At 43.9% G+C, this 21976-nt stretch overlaps 1 protein-coding gene across 1 annotated transcript in view; it reads right to left on the bottom strand.

Annotated features, from left to right (window-relative positions):
• Positions 1 to 10545, bottom strand: part of F13a1 (coagulation factor XIII A chain) — a 159711-nt gene extending 149166 nt beyond the window's left edge. The window contains exons 1-2 of the mRNA XM_057787428.1: positions 10464 to 10545; positions 8489 to 8636 (exon numbers count right to left, since the gene is read on the bottom strand). Of these exons, the coding sequence (XP_057643411.1) occupies positions 8489 to 8618 (130 nt within the window). The 5' untranslated portion in view covers positions 8619 to 8636; positions 10464 to 10545. The remainder of the gene's footprint in view (positions 1 to 8488; positions 8637 to 10463) is intronic.
• Between the last annotated feature and the right edge of the window lie 11431 nt (positions 10546 to 21976).

The raw sequence follows: 21976 nt of genomic DNA on the forward strand, positions 1-21976 counted from the left end.
ATCATTTTGGACCTTCAGTGTGTATTCAGTACATTTACAATTCACTGCTGTCCGATTTCCATAGAGTGCTATTTTGTGTTGTTTCCCAAGCCATGAATACAAGTATTGATTAGGCAATTGCCTCCTCACTGCCTGATAGCCATAATTGAGGATCAAGCTGGTAAGGGTAAATACGCAACTGAGACTCCCTTTTCAGGTGATTCTAGGCTCTGTCAAGTTGACCCTCAATGTTGATGAAGACAGCTGGGGAAGAATGCATCAGGAAAGGAGAACGGTTCAGGCAAGAGGGTGAACAGTTCAGGCAAGAGGGTGAATGATCACAAAAGAAGCTGGAAGACAGTAAGCTGGCTGCGGGGAGTTGAGGAGCACAATGAGGGCTCAAGGCCAGGAGCTCCCGCAAGCCTCATCAGCCTTGTTCGGGGGGCGGGGTTTAGACTTTGTATTGAGGATCCAGTTAAAACCCAAAGCAGTAAACTTCATAATGATTAAGTTCATACACAGAAGTTTAAACCACTTCTGGAGACAGAGTGGAGGAGAGTTGGAATGGTGTCAGTCTTGCTATCTGGAAGGCCAGTTAGGGAGCAGTTGCCCATTCTAGGGTAAAGAATGTACTGAGATCAGTCTCCCTGTAGGGCATGAAATCTTATGGTTTCTTGGGATTTTTTTTTTCTTAGTGAAAACAAACACATACAGTTTGTTTCGGAAACAATATATAGGACCTAGGAGATAGGTAAGGATTGCTTGCTGTGCAAGCAGGAAGATCTGAGTTCAGATCCATAGCACCCACTTGAGATCTGGGTGTAGTCATACACTCTACAGGTCCTAAGGTACTCCCCTTTTTGCCTCCATATACACTACCCTCCCTCCCTCCCTCATGATCAATTGCCACCAATGTCCCAATTGCTGCTTTTCACTTAAATAAATCTTATATCTAAACATTTGGGTCTTGATGTTTTTTTTTTTTTTCATTTTAAAAGGAATTATTTCATTCATTAACCACAGAAGCGAATATATCAGTTCTTTAAATATCATTCACCAGGCAGTTTACTCTCTAGACAAGTAATTTTGAGGGCCACATGGCCCTTTGGAGAAGAGGATTGGAAGTTACCAAGGCCTCCGCATTAGAACTTTAGTTTCCTATTGGATAAGACCACCAAGTCTTCATGCTGTTTGGAACAAAGGGTAAGTAAAGGTGCTATTGAAAGTTAGAGTGTCAAGCCTAAGAAAGACAGACAAAACACACACACACGCCTTATCTTATGGTTTCTTGGGATTTTTTTTTTCTTAGTGAAAACAAACACATACAGTTTGTTTCGGAAACAATATATAGGACCTAGGAGATAGGTAAGGAGTGCTTGCTGTGCAAGCAGGAAGATCTGAGTTCGGATCCATAGCACCCACTTGAGATCTGGGTGTAATCATACACTCCTGTGACCCTCGAACTGTAGAGGACAGAGGCAAGGGCATGGCTGGAGTTTGTTTTCCACCAGTCTCGCAAACAAATGGTACGTTCCAAGATTATTGGGACACTCAGTCTCCAAGGAATAAGGGTGAGAATGACAGACCAGGAATCAGGATATTGCCCCCTAAGCTGCACACTTACTCAGTTGCTCACACATCTACAAAGTACATGACACTAAGGTACATGCACATAGCTGGTATCGGCATATGTGTACATATGTGTATGTGTTTATGCCTATTGCTCTGCTATTGCGGATATTAAATTTTAAGCATTGAACTTTCAAAAATCATGTTTTGAGTGTCTTGATTTTTTTTTATTACAACATCACCCTAATAAGCCAGTGCCTTTGGAAAAGAAGGGAAAAATTCATAGGAAAACACTTCATTCTAAGTGAGGAGAAACCAGAGCAAAGCTAAATAAAAAAATCCCATTTAATCTTTTAAGAATCTACTTTAAAACAATCTCAACTAAGAAAACATTTTGTTTAAAAAGTGAAACTTGGAAAAGAAAAGGACACAAAAATTAAACTTGGCTGAGGTGTGGAAGATTAAAAGCTACTCTGATAGGTAAAAGATTTCAAACAAAGCAATCAAGTTCGAGATGCCAGGCAAACGTGAAAGATGTGTGGAAAGATAAAACTGGCGGCTTATTCTTTAAAAATAGAAATGGCGGTCATGTTGCCTTTTCCTCAGAGTAATTTTCTAATGGCTCAGTGGACTCACTGGGTATTCTAATCTGTTTTTCATTACTGTAATGCAATATCTGAAGCTGGGTTTTTATAAAGAAAGGATTTACTTATTGATAGGGAGAGAGGGAAGGAGGGATAGAGGAAGAGAAGAGAAGAGGAGAGGAGAGGAGAGGAGAGAAGAGAAGAGAAGAGAAGAGAAGAGAAGAGAAGAGAAGAGAAAAGAAGAGAAAAGAGGAGAGAGGAAGAGAGGAGAGGAGCGGGGAGGGGAAGAGAGGAGAAAGATGGGGTGGTTGAAGATGGACAGTTTAAACCACATATTCTGGCTCTAGTGAGGGACCTGAACAATGCCTCATGGTTTATGACACCTGGCATCTTAAAGGCAGAAGCTGGCAGAGAAGAAGAGATTTCATGGCCAGGCCTGCAGAGAGTGCTCTACAATCAGACTCCGTCTTTTATAAAAACCCACCTCCATGAAAACTACTGGCTCAGGGTCCCATAAGAAGGACCTTAATCTCTTCCAAGGGCACACTCCAAGTGACACAAGGACCTTCCACTAAGCCCTGCCTGTCAGTTCACCGCACTGAGACCAAGTTTTAGCATACGAACCTTCGGGAACAAACTACATTCGAATCACAGTACTGAGAGTTAGTGACGGGGAAGCAGGTGTCACTGACCGAATGACATTTGCCTGGTTGACCGTGAGTGGTTACACACGGAGCACACCAGGAACAGAATCTGGTTCTTACAGTGCGTAATTATAGCAAGGACTCTGCAGTTGGTTACCATGGAACATGAGCAGAGGTATAAAAATGACATAAGGCATTCTAGTGCCCATTTGTCTACCAGGGTCCTCTCTCCAAGTGTATGGTACACAGAAAACATCTGTTAAGCTGGTGGACGGGTGGCGCTTTGTCTATTGGTCTAACAAGACCTAACTTAGATAGAAAGAGCTTCGTCATTGTTCAAGCCTCCCTCAGCCCAGGCAGCAAGTGAATTCACATCTTCCTGTCCAAGGCCAGCTCCTAGAAAATAGAACACTGGGAAGTCACTGCTTCTTCTTTATTTAAAGTTATATCATGGCTAGAAACTCGGCAGCTTGCCCTTTCAAAGTGACAGCTTTCAAAAAGTCTACCTAACACAATTTCGTCTAATTCCAAACACATGAGAAAATGGGCTGTTAAAGAAAGGAAGAAAGTCTCTCCCCGAGTGTCAGCTCCCTCCCTACCCTCCTACTCTCTCCCTAATATGAAAAAAAGTGGATTATCTTCTCCCCGGGTTACAAAAATATTCTTCTGAGAATGATTATACCTGTCACAGATGGAATCTTGAAATAAGTTAAATGTTTAGGTTCATATTCGAGGAATTCCCTGGTGAGCTGAGTTCTCCCTGAAATCTTTGGTAACATTATTACTAAGCTATAGGCATTCATGCTATGCATGAGGAAGGAGGTCTGTTTATGATGGGAAGAGCCACAGGAAGGCTTTTCTCCCACATCTCTTGGTGACTCAGGAGGAGAAAGTATAATTAGAACAATTAAAGACATTTTTCTTCCACAGTTATTATTTAAACGGTTGCTACTAAGAAATCCTATAGCCTAAAATGCTTCAGAAATCCCAGAACAAGAGGAATGAGACTCACACCTTCTCCAGAGGCTAAACGTTTTTCTTGGTCTACATTTCCTCTAGCCTGGAATATCTCCACTCAATTTTCTATTTGCTATGAAAATTACTCTTATAAACCATAAATAAGAGTCCACAGCAAGTCTCCTGTGTTCAGAGGAATAGAAAGACAGTGGGATCTTTAAAGCTTATTGTAATATGACCCCTGCCAAGTTTCTAAGGCTTATCTTTTCTGTGTCCTGTAGCTAATTCTCACCACTAAGTATGCGCTGTCTTAAAATAATTTTCTATATATTCTTGCTCTCTTCCTTCAACTTTTAAAAGGGTCTTATTTCTTTTCTGCCTACCAGGTGGTGTGTGTGTGTGTGTGTGTGTGTGTGTAGGTGTTGGGTCGTATGCATGTCTGGACACATAATTGAAGGTCAAAGAAGGATTTTGGATTTGGGTGCCATCCTCAATCATTTTATGTGTATTTCTTTAAGGCAGGGTTTCTCCTTGAGCTTGAGATTTGAGTTTTCTCAGTTAGTTTGAAAACAGATGAACTCAGCCATCCTTGTCTTCTCTCACCACAAGGCCTGGTGTTAGAGGACTGTGTGCATGATGCCTCATTAAGAACGTGGGTATGAGGATCTGGTCCTCATGATTGCACATCAAGCTTCTTGTCCAGGAAGTAATTTCTCTACCTCATCTCTCTTTCTTCATTTGACATGTGGTCTACATCATCTGTATATAGTACAGACTACTCCAAAACTCAAGATCTCAGCCTTCAATGCACTGGGATTACAAGTTTTTATTCCTTTTATTTTAGAATTTGGAGAGAGAGAGAGAGAGAGAGAGAGACTCCTAATCACAGAAACTAGCCTTGAACTCATCACTTAGCTGAGGATGATCCTGGCTTATCCTTCAACTGCCATCTCCCAAATGCTAGAATTAGAAGTCTCTACTACCATGTCTAGTGTGTCTGAAACATTCTTTGTCATTTTATAAGACGCAACTGAGATGACTCTGTTACCCAGAAACCTTCCTCATCCTCTTCCCTGCTCCACTATGCCACAAGACCTATTTCTTTCTCTGTTTTACTGCAATTTACCAAAATTTCAATTAGTCTTTATTAGACTGAATTGCAGTTATTTTTCCTTTTCTTTTTCTCTTTAGAATGAAAGCCACTTGAAGTTAGAGACTGACTTCCTCTTCTTGTTCTCAGACAGACAAATCTATTTTCTGTAAACTGGGTAAGATGAACTTCACTTCATAACTCCATTTATTCATCACATAATGAATGTCTTTCTCATTCTTTCAATAACCCTGAACAAAAGAGTCTTCTTGGCACCAAGGAGAAGTTGATTGCTAACTGATTGAGAGATTGGTTTAGTTCTGACAAAGAATTATGGGAAGAAATAAATTCTTAGGAAAACACTCAAACCCCCACTATCCTAAAAAAAACTTCTGGATCTACCTCCATTTGGACATTTACCAGGCCATTCTTGCTTCCTTGTTTGACCCCAAACAACAGACCTGCCATGTAGATATGCTAATAACTGCTACAAATGACCTCTCTGTTTATAAAAGAGTCCCACAGCCCAAGAGGATGAAGTAGTCTTATGTAGCATTATGTTTCTAGCCACACAGAACCTGAAACCTGGAAGGCTTTAGAGAAATTTTGCAGAAACACAACTGAATGTGTAAAACAGTCTTTTAGAAACTGATGCCACGATGGGACTGGGATGGTGGCTCAGCTGGTAAAAGCACTTGCAACACAAGGATGAGGACCAGAGTTTGGATCCTAGCCCTGACTTCAGAGGTGGAGGCAGAGGATCTCTAGAACAAGCTGTCTAGACTAGCCAAACCGATGAGCTAGGTTTGTGAGAAACCCAGTCCCAATACATAAGGTAAAGTAATAAAGGATGACAGCCAACATTAATCTCTAGCTTCCATGTACACCCACAGTGCTCACACACACACACACACACACACACACACACACTCACACACACACAAACAAACAATGGATGTCATTATAAGTAATATGAGCATATATTCGTGATAATTTTCCTGTATGGGACACACAGGAAACACAAAGGATCTCTAAAAGTATGTGATGACCTCAGACATGTTTACAGCTTGGTCCTATGTCTGAGGTTCTGTTAAAATCTCAAATATATCTGTTTTTCTTAAAATACTATAGAAAGCATTTGGGGAAGCTTATATAAGTTTGTATAGTCTGATGTAGTTTTTTTAACTTTACTAAAATAATATTTTGAGAAGGGTGCTTGCTATGTTTTCCAGACTGGCCTTGAAGCGATCCTCTTACCTCAGCCTTTCAAGTGGTTGGGAATATGGCATGTTTCACTCTCATAAAACGGTTCTTAATCAACTATTTCCAGCTGGTGAAAGTCTGTTATATACACACATTAGCAATATTCTGGGTATACTGGATATTCATGAAGATTTCCCAGTAACCATCAGTAGAGCCAGACATTTCCTTTCTTTTACCCTGAAGTCAGAGGGCATCAGTGCTCCCGGGGTCCACTAGTGGCCACTGGGTGAACTGCAAGATGATTATGTGAACCAGGGCAAAAACCTTACTGCCTTCCTTGGCATTCATAATTCCCTTTTCTACGATGATTTGGGGATGGGGTGGAGTGGGAAGACTTGGTATATTTAGTGTCAAACTCTCTGTGCTTTTAAACAAACAGAAATTCGTACTCTGCAAAGTAATAGCCTGATTCAAAGAGTATGTCCGCTGATATTTTTTCTCCTGTCCAGCTCTCTTGAGCTTACTCTGCTATGATTCTTGATTCATAAGCTCCATCCTCACAGTATACAGTGAAAAACCCTGAGCAAACACATACTGAAATATGGACGCTGAGATATTTCATTAATAAGTTATAGTGGTTAGGGATGCTGAGTCATTTAGTTTGTGACTGGCTGTTTTCATCCATTCAGATCAGCCGCTGGTCACTGGCCCCTCACTTTCCTGTGTGTATGAAGGCTGTGTGGGAACAAATCATGTGGGCTGTGGACACATGATTATACAGCAAATAAAGACTGCTTTTTCAAAATAGATGAATTATTCCCCATCTCTGCTTCCAAAGGTAGATGTACAGAAAACCAATTATCTCAGGTATAAGGATAAAAAAAATAATAATCAACTGACCATTCAGGTTCACTGATGAATTTTATATATCATTGGCAACATTTGGTTCAGATTTATAATTTCCTTAGGTTCTCCATAGGTGATGTCCTGAACTTGATGGGGAAGGATTCTGTGCACATGCAGGCTCACTGGCCATCACTTGTCGTGTGTGGTGGGTCAGATGCTGTCACAGGCAATATCTATCCAGTCCTTAGGAACACCCTGCACATGGCGTCTATTTTGCCAATGAGAAAATTAAGGTTTGGGGACTTAGATGACTCGTTCTGGGATGGACAGCTGCGTTTTCTGCCTCCTGAACCAGAGATATTTTTGGGGTTCTTTACCACCTGCCCGGAGATCCACGTGTTCTCATGAATCCTGGTGTGGGTGTCTGAACCCCTTCCTCTTTCTTTCCCTATGTCTGACTTCTGCTGGAGCCAATGTACTCCTTCCCAGAGTACCGTGCCTTCTCTGCCAGACGGGAATTTTACAAGAAAGTTGAATATCCCCCAGGTGACTCATGGGAGAGCTTGGTGTCTGCAGTCTTTTCGATTTTATTTGCATTCTTATAAAAAACAAAAAGGACTTCTACCATGGGTAGCAAAGAGGTAAAGAATATCCACTGATGGCTTTAGGCCAGTGTTCTAACCTGTAACAAGGAAGCTGAGGCTCGTTGGTTGCATACCCCAGTTCTATGACTTTAATGTCCGGGTTTAGAATGTGGCACTTAGCTGGGAGACTTAGTTCCTGGGCACTAAGAGTCACAGAGTGACTGTCTGTACCTACCTCAGCAAGTAGATGTTTATCCCCCAGGAATCTCAACACTGAGAGCCCACAGGAACAAAACTGGGTTTTGGTGCATAAACTATATTCCACAATGTCCTGCCAGCTAGATGCCATTCAGGGACAAGAGTCTGAATGTCCCTGCTCATTCCCCAAGGGAATGACTTCTGTATCACTAAGCTGGTGCTGGCACCTGGGCCCTGTCACAGCTGACAGGGCCAAGAGGAGGTCAGCTGGTGGCTACTGCACCCAGAGCAGGTCCCTCAGGATGAGGCAGAGGCAAGAAGCAGAGGAAGCAGCTTGCCTCGCCTCCTTCGCCGGCTGCTCAGGAGATGGAGGGCTTCATCTCTATTACTGTCAGAATCTGGCACCTTGCACCAGCTCTGAGATTCACAGCCATGGATGGAGGAGAGAGAAGGAAGGAGTTGCAAGGCAGACAATCAGATGCAGCCACAATATTTTAGAAGCAGAATCTTCCAGCTAGAGAACATTCTCCAAAGTGCAGAACATTATGGGTGGAAGAGACCTTGGTAGATCCAGCATGTTTTGTAAAAGGAAAGGCTAAGAAATAGAAAGAGGAAGTGACTTCCCTATATGACAAGATCAGCAAATGTCAAAACGAGGGCTGTCATTCAGGGACTTTGGTGTGTTTGCAGCTTGAAAGAGTTTGGGGACTCTTTCTTGGACACCAGAGACTTAGAAGTTGCCATTTGTAGATCTTAGTGGGAGAAGTTCTTCCACAGATCCCTCATGGGAAAGGGGGTCTGGCTCTACTGGATACAGTAGTATGTTCCTCTTACCTTGCAGATTGACACCCCTGGGCACCACGCCCTGTAGCTCCTCAGTCGGGAGGTCAACTTCCGCTGCATTGGAATTGTTGGGGGGCACTGCTCTCCTGCCCCCAAAGGTGGTTGTTGGAGTATCTGACATTCTCGGCTTTACTGGATCCTTGGGAAAGGGAGAAGAAAGTCCATGGAAGAGGGGTGTGAGATTAGCATCACCTGTGGCCCAGAGTCTAAAGGAGAGACAGAGATGCACCTGCGCACAGCAACGGAGAGCAACATGCACATCCCACACAGATGAGAGTTGAGAGGTGGCAATGAGGATGCGCCTAGGGTCAGAGAGTGTTCCCCAAGGATCTCAGGGAGACATCCTGCTTGGTAAAATATAAAGAGATCACGAGAAAGAGTGTTTGCCTGAAGCAAAGAAAATCTTTCAAGACTACAGACAGCAGAACTTTCCTCTCCCAAAACCCCCAAAGCCTATACGTGTGGAGGTGCATGTACCTACTCTTCTCATGGAGACTCACCAAACCAAAGTCACTGTGAGAATCAGACTCAGAAAAACACATCCAGGTTAGGATATTTTGTTAAAGTTGTCATTTAATTATAGCATAGGTAGATAGATAGATAGATAGATAGATAGATAGATAGATAGATAGATAAAATAGATCAGCCATTTAATTCTGTCACTACTTAATGAGGGCTTCTTGTGAGCCTAGCTGTTTTCTTACTACTTAGGTAGGTACAACAGAAACCAAAACAGCACCTCTTTCCCAAGAGTTTACAGTATAGTGGGGTTAGGAATGGACCATACAAGAATCCCACATGATGCTGTTTGGGTGTGTGGCGTGGAGACCGTGGCTATGTTCAGATGGATTGTGAGTAGGCTGTGCTCTGACACGGTCTGGCCTGTTTCCTCTTCCCTCCGAGTTTGTGCAGGCGACCAGCCAGTCTAAACACAACACACCTTAACGTCAGGGCCCAATAAGGACTTGTTGACCAGCCGGTCAAAATGAAGGGGGACTTTGTTTCTGAACTCTCTTTACCTGACCCACCGTGCAGTGACTCCTGGCAACCTGGCTGTTTGTAGAAAGTAGGCACACCCTTGCAAGATGACATGTTGCCATTGCAGAATCAACTTGACTAGATGGTTGTAGCAATGAGAGGAGCAAGGCTGAGCACAGAAACACTTGGTAAGGTATCTGCTCTTGGGAGGAGACAGCGGCTCTTGGAAGAAGGAGACAGGAGTGGCTATCTACAAACACCTTTCAGGATTTACAGGTAATCTCTGGCGAGCTGAGGCAGAGGAGATTAAAGAAAAGGTTTAATGACAAAGAAGACAAAAGAACACAACCCTCTGGTGTCTTGTCAATAGCAAAGACACATTGACTGGTCCCTAGAGACCAGAAGCAGGGTGTAGGGAGCTGGACAATTAGGCAGTCTTCTGGGAAAGAGCAAGTAAAGCAAAGAATTGGAACATTCCAGGCGCTGGCCAAGAGAGGGTAGTGCCCACCACTGGGTGAGTGTAGAAGGGGGAACTGTCCTTCTTGGTAGATGCAACAAAGGGAAAGGGATTTGAGTTTAGACACTGTGTAATATGGGGTAAGAAATGACCAGGTCAAGGCAACCGAACCTGCTGTCTTCTAGCCAGGTGGACATTCTCAGATGGCCTTGCCCTCTCTTCTAACCTTACTCCACGTTCCACAGTTGGTTTCCCTTAGGCAAGCAGACCTGCTCTTGGAGGAGCAACCCCACTCCCATCCCCGTCAAAGAGTCTTCTCCACCAGCCGTGCTCCTAACATAGTTTGTTGGAGTTCAAAGAAGTCCTTAGAAGTAGGACTGAACATTGCAAACTCAGAGGTAAAAACTGGGAACTGGAGAGAGGGGCTGCCTCTGACCCTCCCCAACCCTTCAGAGATACAGAAATGTAGGTCCAGAGGGACAGCCAAAGCTTGGGGCAGGGCTACTCAGACCTGCTCTGAGGGTCTCTTACCTGCTTGAGCTCCTGAGAGGGTGCCCTGGTAGGCTCGTTGTGTGCCTCTGAGTACTTCCTCAAAGGACTCAGGCAAAGTGACCAGAAAGTCGTCTCTTAAATAACTGCCTAACAGTTCCCACCCTCCTCCCCATCCCAGAGGATTTCTCCTCCCCTTTCTTGACAGCTCGTGGAGGGGGCAGAACTGTTTCTAGGACTTTCCACGTACTTCTGCCACCCGGCTTTGAAATGCCTGCATGTGCTCCTTCCTGCCTCCATTGCCTCTTTGCTCCCGGGTTCCCATGCTGGCACGTCCTCACCATCCCACCTCCAGGGTCAGCCTTTCCCCTCCTCCAGATGCCACTAGTAACTGCCAAATGACATTGCTGTGTTTGCTAGCCTCCCTGCCCTCCTGCTGGGTCAGAAGGGCTAAAGGGTCCTTTTTCTGTGGAGGAATGCTTTGCCACACAGATGGGTGGTGAGCTGGCAGGCAGGAGGGAGGATCTGCCTGCCCACAGACAGGTCACACAGACAGTTGTGACCACGCATAAAGCAAGAGCAATGAGTCCCTCTTGTGCAAAGCAAACTGCCTCCTGGAGTTACCCAGAGAGCCCAAGCCCAACCACAGGACTTCCTGCAGGACAGCCATCCTGATGTCCAGCCCTAGTAGTGTGTAGATGTCCTTAAGAGAGTTAGACATGCTTTGTGTTTTCCCTTGAAGTCATTCTGCAGTATCTTCAAGACGTACAGAGAAAGGAAAGGAAGTTTCCCTCCCCAGGCTTTGCCTATTTCTGTTTGAGAGTGTCATGTGTTTAAAGACTACAGATCCTCCAAAGTGCCCTCTTTGTCTTCAAATTTCAAAGGGAGACGGGAAATGTTATTAGCTAGGAATTCATATCCCCCCAACCCCATCTCTCTGCCACAAATCTGTGGACTTGTCTGCAGCTTTACCAAGTTTTTCTTCCTTCTTATCCTCGAAATGGGAAAGGGCCCCTGCCTCCTTGTCAAAAACAAACATCTGCGTCTTCACCGTGCTCCATGTCACTTTCTCAAGGACTTTGATGGCCCGGCCTCTTATCAGCTCTTCCTCCTGTGGCTTCAAGCTCTGGCTCTCTTGCAGCTGCTTCCTGTCAGCATTGACACAATTTCAAGTTGAGTCCCTTCAATATTTTAAAAAGCCTTTTCTCAACTCATGTTATTCTGGTCATTTTTATTCTCTCTCCTCCCCTCTGTCACAAAGCCTCTGGCTTCTGGGTTCTATCTCCTCTGTTAGTGTATTCAAACTGCTAAAGCAAAGGTATCTGCCTTAGTACATTTTGTTGCTGTAACAAAATACCTGAACTAGGACATTTATAAAGAAAAAAAGTTTTATTTAGTTCATGGCTCTACAGGTTGAGAATCTTTAAAACATGGCATTGTCATCTTCTTAGTGTCTAGCAGAGGCCTTGTGCTTTCTCATCCTTCTGTGGGGATGGGATAGGTTTATTGAGTACACTGTAAGGTGCAGCCGGTTGGTCAGAAGGACACTCTCTTCCACACACCATGTCTCACTGAGGCAGAAAGCAGGAGGGCAAGTTGGCACAACTGGAAAAGAGAAGATATGAGGGCAGCCTTGCTTTATAATGAACTGTCCTCAGAGTAACCAACCACGTCTCATGAGAGCTACACTGATCTCTCTTAAAGGTCTAATCAAGTCTCAATGATATCACACAGAGGCCCCAGTTTCAACCCGAGTTTTGGAGAAGAGAAGCTACATTGAAATGAGAGTACCACCTCCAATTGTCTGTTTTCAAGCCACCATCCTCTGCTGCCTACCAGAAGATCTGAGTGAAGATTCCTCAGTGGTCTGTTAGACTTACATGAGATCTGGGGAAGAGTGGCCATGGCTGCACATTTTACGTCCGATCACACAAATGTCAACCCTCTGATTGACTGTGCATTCAAGACTCACTTGTCATCTCCCAACCATCGCTATCATGCTAAATTTGGCTCAAGACTTAGTTCTGTGGATGTGCACACACTTTGGTTCAAGAGTGCTCCACCACCAATTCAGCAACATTATAACTGTTATAATTTTCTGGGCTCAAGAGACAGCCAGTAACGCAGCGTCAGAGGCACCAAGTCTAGCATGTGGCTGAGGGCTCATCTACCTTAGAGCATTGCCTCATGGTCCTGTGACTTGGGAGTCAGAACAACAGTTTCTGGTCGTAGAATGAGTCTTGAGTTGTGTCAGCCTCTGTAATATGTACAGAAGCAGTCTATGTGACTAGACACCAAGGTCTTTGAGTACGGCATGGTGTTCTTCATACCTGATGGCCCTTTGGTCGGCATGAGGAAGACATTTATAGCATGTGGGTCAAACTAGGAAAATGAAAAGCACATTAGGTATTTTTAAAGAGAGGAATTGTTTATACAGGTGATAGAAGAGACGGGAAGGCAAACAGTGGGAGGTGAGTCAACCCCACAATTAGAAACGGAGTAGTTGGTGTCACCATATAGCAGGAATTGAGGTTGTGTGGCGGGACCTAGAATCCCATGGGACTGTCTGGTGGGAGCTGGAGATTCAGTCATTACTAGAAACAGGGTCTGAGGTCAGACTACTCCAGTCTGTCTTTTTGGTTGTTGGTTTGCCTCTGTCCAATATTCCTCCACTGCCTCCTCTTTACTGAACATAGCTGGAAATCATTTTGCCTACAGAGGGCAAAGGATTCTGAGAAACAGCACCAGACCCATGGCCCTGTGTTAGGGTCACCACGACCACCCTTGAATGCTGAGCTATCAGTGCCCCACAGAATTAGTTGTCCAAGTGGGTGATTTACAGCAAAAAGACCTATGGGCGAGGTCCACAAACAATCAGGCAGAAAGTCTCCAGGGGCCTCTCCCATGCAAGTCACATAGGACGTGCCAGACACCACAGCAAGGAGCTGTGACCACACATGTGTCATGGGGCATACCAGAGAAATGAATGGATTCTGTTCCAGGACTGTTACCAGGAATTGGTTACGTAGGCACCTTCTACCAAGTTAGAGACAAGAGGTTCTCAAACTATGGGTCATGATCCCTTTGGGGGAGGGGAGTAGGTCAAATAATCATTTCATAGTGGTCACATATCTGGTGTATATAATATTCATAACAGTGGGAAATTACAATCATGAAGTATTAAAATAATTTTATGGTGGGGGGGTCATCACAACATGAGGAACCGTATTAAAAAGGTTGCAGCATTAGGGTGGTTGAAAACTCCTGGTCTAGACTTTGTTAGGGAAGCAGGTAGTCTGTATAAAGCCCAAGTTTTGTTGAGTTTCACAGTGGGTGGCACTGATCAGTTAAGGGACAACGGGCAGAGCCTTGAAACCCATGTTCCCCGATGCCAGTCAGTTTGGAGGTCACTGCGGGATTCTTTTCCGCAGTCCCCATACCCTTAGTAGAGCAGGACAGAGGGATGAGAAGCCCCTGGGAACCGTCCAAGTGAGCAGTTCCAGTGTTTGCATCAGTGGCTGTGGAGCCAACAAGCTGAGACCTCAACTATCGCCTGGAACAAGAGGACCAGTGATTCACTACAGCCACTCTGGTTTGGGCCCACTTCTCTGGCATTACTGGTCCAGAGGGAACACTGAAGAGAGCAGCATCCCTCTTCCTGCACGAGCCTGGTGCTTTGTCATCATTCTACAGTGCAGGGTCATGATCCCAATGTCCTGTTGACTGGAACACAAAGAAAGGACATTTGTACCAGCCTGCCTAGTCCAAGGGTGGACAAGAATGCACGGATGCATCACTCAGGGACTCTGGCTCTATCAGAAACACAGAGCAACCAGGGGGAGTTGTGAGCAAACAGAAGGTGTTTGAGATGAGAAAAAACCTTAACTCCTTGGTCCTGAGTTTTCACATCAGCGGTCTTGACACTTTTCTTGCTAAAGAACCCACCATTTTTCTCCGGGATGGTAATACCCAGGAGGTGGCCTGTGTTTGCTCAGGTAATGAATGTTCCAGCAAACACTGTTTGATTTACATGCAAAATTTCACATCTCAAACAGAGAACCCAGTCATGTCTGGATGCTGCTATTTTGAGGTTTTTTTTTCCAGCTGAATAAGACCTTCATGGGTTAGGGCTGGATTTCCAAAGGGAAGTGAGAGGGCTTTGTAAATAACAACTGGCCTGGTACAAAGACATCCTGGCCTTGGCCATGAAGGATCAAAATCCACCTCTTGGGAGGGCTTCTCTCCTCCGCTGCCCTTGCTGCTGGGAGACTTCGGGAGGAAACTTTCCACTCCAGAAGGCAGTGTCATGGCAGAGAGTCAGAGGGAGGCTGGGTGAAAAGTTTACAGCTGTGTCCCAGCCACAGTGGCACTCGGGTGGCGCAGCTAAGTGACCCTCATGGTACACTCTCACTTCTGAAGAAGTTCTTCAGGAGCTTCAAAGATTCATAACAACAGCAAAAGGTCCAACAAGGCTGCCGCAAGTTTCTCCTCTTTCCTCATCACTTTGCCCTCTTCTCTTTTCAGGATAGAGCTGAATGATGCTGGGGAGAGTTCTAGATGCTAGGTGCCTACTCATTGTGTTGGCCACCCTAAGCGTGGCCTACATTTGTCAGTGGTCTCTGTCACTTTCCTTCCCGGTAATTTTGGGTGGCTGGGCTTCCTCTCCTTACGGCAGGCCATCTGAAGGCCAATGGGCGAAGAAAGGTCCCATGGATCACATAATCACTGTGAATACCACCACTCTGCTTTAAGTTCTGGTAAAATAAATATACATAACAACATTTATTATCTTAAGTCAGGCATGACTGTCTATGGCTGTGATCCCAGCATTCAAGTGGCAGAAGCATCTGAGGGCAGCCTAGGCTATAACATCTCACTTTTTTTTTTTGTCAGTTCTGCTCTACTGGTTATGCCCAGACTGTTGACCACCAAAGTAAAGTCAGACGCTCTGTCTATCTTTCTTTGCAAGAGGGAAACAGTACATGGTAATAAAAGGCTGCTAAAAAATGCCAGTCAAGCTGGCAGTGGTGGTGCACCACTTTAATCCCAGCACTCGGGAGGCAGAGGCAGGCGGATCTCTGTGAGTTCGAGACCAGCCTGCTCTACAAGAGCTAGTTCCAGGACAAGAACAAAGCTACACAGAGAAACCCTGTCTCGAGAAACCAAAACAAAATGGCAATCAAAATGACATTGAGACATAGCTAGGCATGATGTTACATGACTGTATTCACAGCACTTTATAGGCTAAGACAGAAGAATTGTGAGTCCAAGACGTAAGAAACCTCATCTCAAATAAGCAAATGAACAAAAGGAAATGTAACATTATGCATGAAGAAAAATGATTAACAAAAGGGAAACCTAAGAGTAAATCAACGAATTTGTTATAGATGTGTTAATTAACAATAGTGGCTACTGAAAACCACAGCTGACCCTGGACAGTAAAGACGGTGTACAAATAATGTTCCCGTCACCCAGATTGCCAGTGTGTTGACCAAGCTGTGTGCATACATGTGTGTATCCCAGAGAACTGGCGCTTTGCAGTGTTAGAGCTAGAATCTAGGCTTCTTTACCACTCCCTGTGCAACTTTGAACACCTCATCTAATGGCATATGAAAATGTCATCGCGGCACATCTGCCACACAGGTTACAAAGACCAGAGACAGTACCCACAAAGTACTCTTACCGCCTGGGTATGAGGCCAGCACTAAATCATCTTTGCAAAGGGTGTGTGTCGGGGGTGTGTGTGAAAGTTGGGGTGGTGGCTATGCACAGAACAATGTCCAGTCACCCCTGATAAGTATTCTTATTTTTATAGTGATTATTGCCCATATTTTTCCATTATTAGGTAAACAACTATTTAACTTGCTAATCACATCATCAGTGGCATCTATTGTAGCTTTCACTACAGAGGCCATTTTGAGAGCTTCTTCTGCAGCTCACACTTAATCAGTGTGGGGGGAGGGTTCATGGATGATGGTTGATGGTGTGGTTTTATATGCTGACAATACCTGTGGGTTTATTTCTAATGGAAGCAATGGGAAAGACCTCTCTCTTGAATTACAAGGAAGCTGTTTGGAGACAGGAACAAAGAAGGATTTTTGATGAACCATGCCCAGCTCCTGACCAGTCAACTGGGAGTCCACAACCAGGTAGGGCCCCCATGCAGACTTGCCTCGAATGAGGCCTGTGGAAGCAGGTTGAGGGTCTTCTCTAGGCAAGCTGGTTCCCAATGTGGTGGCACGTCTTGTTGGGAAGGGGACACCAGAACCAGGCCTGCAGTATTCTTGTGGAGGGAGAAAGAGCAGAGAGCACCATTGAAACCTAGATGTTGGGAGGGCAGCTTGTAGTGGCGACTGGCAGGAACTGGGCGGACGTGATGTTCTGTAGGAGCTTCCTGACAGCAGAACCTCTGGAGACAATCTATGAATTTCCAAAGGCATTGCACAATCATGCACACGCAAGACACCACCAGAGAACTGGGCGAGTTCTCTATTCTTTGATGCTCACTCGGCAATTTCTGCAGGACAGTTTCAGATAACGGCCCCGGGCTCTTCCTGTGAGAGTGTTTCTGAACTGTGCATCTCTTCCCTCGTGAAGCTCTCTGTAAGCGGTTAAAATAGCATTTGACACTTTCACTATACCATATGGACATTTATCACGATCCACTGGAATACTTCCCATGATTTTAATATACATACATATCATTCTTAAATATTTTTAATAAATTCATACAATGTAACTTGCCTAGAAGAAAGTCTCATACTTAGTTTATTATTTATTTATTTTGGAAGAAAAATAAAGATAGCTCAGAAGTCCAAGAATGGAAGAAATCATGTTAGGGCTCTTGAGTCCGCACCTGCTTCAGTAGTCTTACTATGCTAATGGTGTGTGATTAGCCTCTGAAAGGAGACCTGTGAAAGTCATGAACAACATCGTTCCCTGTCCTTGGTTTCCCATGGTCCTTCTTGACCATTGAGCACATTAAAACCTTTTCATTGGGGGAACAGAACTAGGAATGTATAACCTTAGCTCCGAGACATCCTGTACCATCATGGTTCATGGAACCAAACTGATCTGAGCTCTGGTGTTTCTCTACCATGTTTTCACCTCCTGGGCCTCTTCCAGGGCTCCGTTCTCTCCTGTTATTCGGATACTTTGCTTTATGAAGTATTTCTTTTTTTCTTAAAACATTATCCTTCAATGTGAAGAGTTCTTTTATAGTTGTATTCATGAGTTCAGTCTGCTAGCAGATACTCAAAGATGGATACATTTTCATATCTCTTGGCCGTCCTTCTCATGGTGGCTCTGTACTTTAAACCATGGGGGCCATGGATGTAAGTGTCCAGGTCAGGACCTGAGCTTCCAAGGGTTTAGCAATTTCTGTTTCATGGTCTTAGGACCTGAAAAGTCCATGAGGACATTTAGCTGACTGCTGCAGCCAGGTTGACTTAAGGAGAAAGCAGAGGGGAATCCTTGGAGAGGAAGAGGAGCCCCACTAAAAGTATATGGCGATCAGACAAACTCCCGGCTGAGCCACACACAAAAGTTCATAAAACTGTGAGTCATGAAATAAAATGACTGCTTAATCCATGAAGTCCTGGGGCACTTGGTTACACAGCAAGGAAAAGTGAAACACCTTAATACAATGAATATTTATCTAACACCTTCTATTGGAGGGTGGCGCAATGAATAAAGGATGCTGTCTGCCTTTGAGGCATACAGTTCAGAGGGGGAAAGCAGATTAAAAGCCAGTCTTTTAGAATTTAATCAACAAGCCTTTCCCCATAATTCCATAGATTTCAAAATATTTCATCTTTCACTCCCATGATAAATATCTTTTTATGGACTTAATCTGGCATATGACGTGTGTGTAGAAATACATGCTGATTAATTGATGAATTAAACTCAGTGAAATCTCATGTCAGTGAATGCAGAACGTGCTGCTGACCAAACATGGAAAAGTAAAGGCTTTTTGTTGAATTACGTATGGAGGACTGGTTTTCATTTATCTCCTGTCTTAAATAGTCTGTCATTCATTTTACACTTGGTTTCCAAGGCTGAAAGTCTCATAAAAGGAAGAGCCAAATAAATGCAAATGCACAGCAGAGTTTATGCTCTCTCAAATGTCTTCTTCATACATAGTAATTCTAAACTAAGTAAGATGCGCCCACTCCACCATCCAACTTAATAGTAGCCTGCCTCTCGTTTACACCCCAGTTGTGGGTGCCCTTTCCCCTCATTTCTTTTTGCTGCTTACATCATGTTTTCTTATATCAACTATATTTTCCAGATATGGGAGTCCACCATATATCCCTAATCTTCTTCTTAATCTGAAGGTATTTACAGAGACAGCCTTGTAAAATGACCTTTGGAGACTAATGTTGGATATACTGACCTAAGTTCCCAAGGATGTGGCAAATCTAACCAATAACCTGAGCCATGTCCACCAGCCTCTCCCCTCCCCACCAGCATGAGCATAGAAGCAGGCAAGATAGCAGATCTGGAAAGTCAGTGCTGTAGGGAAAAATATAAAGCGCCACAAAGCTGAAAAAAATTCAAAGAAATAAAATCAATTGGTGAAGCAATGTGGCATTGATTTCTCTGGGTAGCCATTCAACACAGTTGCCATAACTTCTGACAGTACTAACTTTAAAACTATCTATCCATCTATCTGTCTGTCTGTCTATCATTACTCTAATCTATCCATCTACCTACCTACCTGTCCTACACCATATATTTTAATGTACATGCAGATAACCCTTTATCATGTAGGAATTCTATAGGATATGCTATATGTATATAAAGTATATGTGTTTACAAGGGGACATGGTATACACATACATATATTTATGTATACATTATAGTGATCCTTTGGTATCTGCAAAGGGTTGATTCTGGTATATTCCTCCTCTCAAAACAAAGATCCACAGATGCTCAAGTTTCAGGGTGTAGCCACAAGTAGGGTTCCCACACTGCAATGGATGGCCCCACACTCATAACCAACTGAGAAGCACAAAGTGGACTTAGTGGGTAATCAAAAAAAAATAGTCATGAAGTTGGGGAGTCTGTTAGGGAACATAATCATATTTCACTGCATACATGTATAAAATTTTCACAAATAAAGTAAAATTGTATAAAAGATAACATGATAAGAAGGCTTGTGGAGAAAAATAAATTAAGGACAAAAATGGGGCAAAGGTACTTCCATATTTGCACAGAACCTCTGCCCAGCTTATGTTCTTTAAATCATCTTCAGATGAGTTATAAGGCTTATTATCATGCAGACGCTATGGGAAATTGTTGTCAGCCTGCATTTTTAGGGGATGGCAAGAAAAAAATGGCTGCAGCACAGCACAATTTTTAAGAATATTTGTGATTAGAGGGGAGTTATAAACAGATGCAGACCTCACAGATGTAAAGACCGCAGATACCAAGGATCAGCTGAACACATAATGCATATCATAGAGCTGAACTGCCTCAAGAAAATCAGAACTGTTTTGCTTCCCTTTAACCCACGCTATGCTAGTACTGTCACTAGAAAAAAAAAAAACAGCAAGTGCCCTTTTAATCTTAATTTGATTCTAGAACTCACAGTCATGAATCATTGTAAAGTATCAGTACCCCCAGCTGCCCAGTACCTCGCTCCCTCCAAAGCCCTTTCATAAGTCCTGTTCAACTCTAAAGGCAACCGTCCATCACAGCTCTGGTGCACAGTGAGGAGACTGAGAAACCTCAGATCTTAGGGACTGCTAAGGGCTTGTTGGGGAGGCGATGGGATCTTCAGGGGATGGGACAAAAAGGGAAGAATTTAGGTCACTTGGAGCTGTGTATTTGAAGGGATATGGAGACTCCAGTTCTTTCTTCTCTTTCTGTTACAGGTGCCATGAAGTGTGTGGCTCCCTATGGTGCTGAGCTACCTCACTACAGCCTCCAACACAAACTGACTACCTGTTCCTGGACTTTAGTCCTCTGAAACCATGAGCCAAAGTTAAGCTTCCATCTCTTCAAGTTGCTCTTGTCAGGTGTTTGAACACAGTGATAGAAAGATGAACACATGTTGTTAGGGGAGGAATGGGGACTGGAGGAGAGATCGTGCTTTCTAGGTTACAGTTAGCTCTCAAGTTTAACAAGGAGGAAGAAAGACATTTATCATATTCCAAGGTTTGGTCTTATAGAATTTTTGCTCACATGCTCTGAACCACCTCTGCCACCCTGAGTACATAAGAACCTTATGTTGTTCCCAATACAACAGCCCACTGTCAACCTCACCCCGACCCTCGCTTCCCAACTCTCTGCTAATCTAAAACCACTTTTTAGCACAAGCCGAAGCAAAGACAGAAGACCTTCCCAGCCTCCAAATGAGAGCAGAGAATGTTCTTTGTTTCTGGGTCTTGGCTGTCACAGTGCTTCCCACATGTTTGCCAGCTGTAGTTCAGATAGTTTCTATTTCACTCAGCATTAATTTTTAATGTAGTTTCTCCAGAGCCAGGGGACCTATAATTGGCTTTTAGTTCTTTGCTCTGCCCCGCCATGTCTAATTGCCAAGACGGTTCTACGACACGACTCATATTTTAAGGTAGCGTTAATATGTTTACCAGGCTTCGCATCAGCAGCAGGCTAACATCTTGGGGCCGTGTTGTAAATGTGTTTTTCCTCGGGTGGCTTCCCGATCAGGCATCATTGGAATAAAGATACCTCTTTTCTTTGGATTTATGATCAGTGTTTTCACAGCGGTGTCTTTGCATCCAAAGCCCTGACAGGAGCAGAACCTGAGCATTATTTTGTAACTGCAGTTTGAGTCTTAAGAAGAGTTTGGGATCTGGGAAGCCAAGGCAGGGCGCCTTGAAAATGAAGCCTACTCTTTGGTTCTTTGGTGAGATACAACATGAGCCCATTGTACTGCAGGGGTTTTGTCCTTATTCCAGCTGTAGCCTGGACTTGGATCCAGAACATCTCTGAATACTTTATCAGAACCACTAAGCCGCTGTAAGGGTCTGTTCTAGAATCCTCCTTGCAGCCCTTTGCCAGCAGGCTCTACGGACTGTTCAAAAAACATCGTGATATAAAATGACAGACTTACAGAGCTGCCAATTGCCGGCAGTCTCCCTTCCTAGCTTAGACTTTAACTGGTTTCAGATGTCATTATTTTTGCCAACTTCATGTGTTTCAGTAAAAGAGGGAGGGGCAAAGAGGAAGAGGAGGAGGAGGAGGAAGAAGCCAAGTCATCTGGACTTCCTTAAAGTGAAAAGATGTAAACAGGAAGTGTGTATTTTCTTTCTATAGTGATTGTTAGGCACATACCCTCTATAAACCACATGTAAGATTCAGCCCAGGTCTAATTTTCTATTCCTGAGTCCTCCAATTGGTTTGTGTATGATGCCCGGTACACATGCAATGTGCAGGATTTGCAATGTTTAAAGAGGAAGGAAGGCAAATTTAGGTTATGTTCCTGTTTCCATCTGTAACGTGGCCAGCATACACTGGTTTCTGTTAGATATATTGTTTTGACTCAAGAGTACCCGAGATTTCTTCACTCACTTGTGTCTTGCTTTTGA

This window comes from Chionomys nivalis, chromosome 13 (assembly GCF_950005125.1).
Source record: "Chionomys nivalis chromosome 13, mChiNiv1.1, whole genome shotgun sequence".
Taxonomy (NCBI): domain Eukaryota; kingdom Metazoa; phylum Chordata; class Mammalia; order Rodentia; family Cricetidae; genus Chionomys; species Chionomys nivalis.